Consider the following 2,500-nt stretch of genomic DNA (forward strand, 5'->3'; position numbering starts at 1 on the left):
AGAATATAGATCAGGTCTGCATGTACCGGATTTTAATCAGGTTTGTACTTATTTGCTTCTGACCACTTCATGTTCAGACACACTGTCATGTCACAAAATGGCGCCGAAATTTTGGATGTTTTTTTTAATAATTTTCAACACATTGAAGACACAAGAACAAACCATATTCTCACACAATTGTCGCAGATATTTCTGTAATGAATTGCAATCCTGATAACATGTGAAACATTTGAATAATCATTGTAAACACATGTTTATACAGAATCACACTGAGAGACCCCCATTCCCAACATAGTTCTGGAGACTGACCCATTTTCATTTTCCAGGCAGTCTTTGCTCTTCATGACTATCTGATGCACTTTATTTTGCCACCTTCATACTCCAACCAGATACATTCTCTTTCCCACGGTAACTGAATTGACGTGTCTACTGCGCTAGGGTTCGTGAATCACATTTGCAATTACAGTGTTTCATTTACAAAAATATATATATATATATTTCATACCGTTCTTTTTACATCAAGACATGATGTTGGTCGATTTTGCCATCACTGATCTGCCTTCCATGCTTTCTGAATTAATTGTCTGGACAGTGCTCCGACAATGTTCATTGAAAGCGAAACCTACTTAACACGTATTGTTTAGATATTCATATACTACTCGTTGATAAGCAGAGCATGAAGTATTTCCAAGTTATGCATTGCGTGAATTGTCAACATAATTGTTCTTACGAAGTAAATGATCCCGTGCTGCCTTCGTAAATTCACCTTTGCAGTCGGTATGATATCGATTTCATCAGTTCTTTACGAAATGTCATGACTGGTAAGAAACTGTAAAACATCCACAAAAGCAAATTTGCGTTTTCTACCAATCTATTATAGATGAAATTAAAAATGTTGGTTTCCTTTTGACCCCAAAGAGTTCTCTTATTTTCTGTACGGTATCTAACCTGCCTGAAACAGCTATGGCAGCAGATACCTTGAACACCTTAAAGTCTAGGGTGCCCCCCAGTCAGTAGTTAATTAGATAATAGGTCCCTTACCCCCCCCCCCCCCTCCCCATCCCCACTCTTACCCCAATACTTTTGATTTTTTAAATTTATTTCTGGGGCCCTGTTGTCTTAGATTAGCAAGGGACTGGCTAGCTCGGAAGGGCGAAAAGTGAAGTGATAGTAGCCTGCCGGAGAACCCACTTATTAGAGTAGGACTAATATAATAGGTCTGTCGCTTTCTGTAGTTTGTTTTTCTTTCATCGCAACCCAACAAAACGGCGTAAAAATCAAATTGATGATTGTGGCCGTCAACGTAGTGAAAGTGAAAATGAAAGCGAAAACGCAACAGACACGCACGCACGCACGCACGCGCAGCTCGCTCCACAGTCGTTTTGGAACCGTATGCGGCAGCTTCGTTCGCCAGTGGCTTGATTTGGGTCGACTCGGAAGGCCAAGTTGCGTTGTTGTGCGTGCGCGTCGGTGTGTCACTCAGGTCTACTGACTTACACTTAGTGACTTATCTGCTAGTCAGTTCAGTGCAAACTTGCGTTAATAGTGAAGTTCGCGTTTACGTCGATATTGTGATGAGACGGTCTTGACTGGATAAGTGGCCCCAGTGTATAATTATTATTACTTGATACTGATCATGTTTGGGCGGCTGCTTTCTGTGCGTGAGTATTACTACAGGGGTTGTTTTTTTGTGTGTGTGTTTTTGTTGTTGTTTTTTTGTTTCGTTTTCTCTCCTTCTTCTTTTTTTTGTTTGTTTTTTGTTTCTTTTGTCTCTCTCTCTCTCTCTCTCTCTCTCTCTCTCTCTCTCTCTCTCTCTCTCTCTCTCTCTCTCTCTCTCTCACAGTGTCTCTGTCCACCTCTGTCTCTCTGGTGCGGGCGCGCGCGTGTGCCAGTGTATGTTGTTCTCTCTCTTTCTCTCTCTCTTTCTCTCCGAGTCTCTCTCTCTCTATCTCTCTCTCTCACACACACACACACTGTCACACATGAACACTGACACACACACACACACTGTCACTCACCGGCAGTATGTGCGTGTGTGTGTGTGTTCCGTGTGTGTGTGTGTGTGTCAGTTCCGTGTGTGAGTGTGTGTGTGTGTGGATGAAGAGGAGGGGAAGCAGGGTTTCACGCCGGTGCCGTGGTAAGTTCTGTTTTCTACATGCTTGACCTTTGTATAAACCCAACTGACACGCTCAGTGGTCCGTCGGGGTCTTGAGAGCCGTCTTCATCTGGTGCTACACACAAGAGGGAGACCGAGAGACACGGAGAGAGAGAGAGAGAGAGAGAGAGAGAGAGCAAAACCAAAGAACTTGACTGACACAGACCCGGACACAGACTCTGTCTCTCCGGCTTGTAGCACGGCAAACGCAATCCCTCCTCCCCCCCGGCTTCGCCCCCCCCCCTCTCCCCCAACACACACACACACACACACACACACACACACTCATCTGCATTAAATCAAATCGAACTGACGCACTGTCCGGTGTCTAGATGCGGGCTACGC

The 2,500-nt window shown here is 44.2% G+C and overlaps 1 protein-coding gene across 1 annotated transcript in view; it reads left to right on the forward strand.

Moving 5' to 3' along the window:
* Nucleotides 1-1,399: 1,399 nt before the first annotated feature.
* Nucleotides 1,400-2,500, forward strand: part of LOC143299720 (uncharacterized) — a 47,078-nt gene continuing 45,977 nt past the window's right edge. The window contains exon 1 of the mRNA XM_076613097.1: nt 1,400-1,661. Within this exon, the coding sequence (XP_076469212.1) occupies nt 1,637-1,661 (25 nt within the window). The 5' untranslated portion in view covers nt 1,400-1,636. The remainder of the gene's footprint in view (nt 1,662-2,500) is intronic.

The sequence above is a fragment of the Babylonia areolata genome, chromosome 25 (assembly GCF_041734735.1).
Source record: "Babylonia areolata isolate BAREFJ2019XMU chromosome 25, ASM4173473v1, whole genome shotgun sequence".
NCBI lineage: Eukaryota > Metazoa > Mollusca > Gastropoda > Neogastropoda > Buccinidae > Babylonia > Babylonia areolata.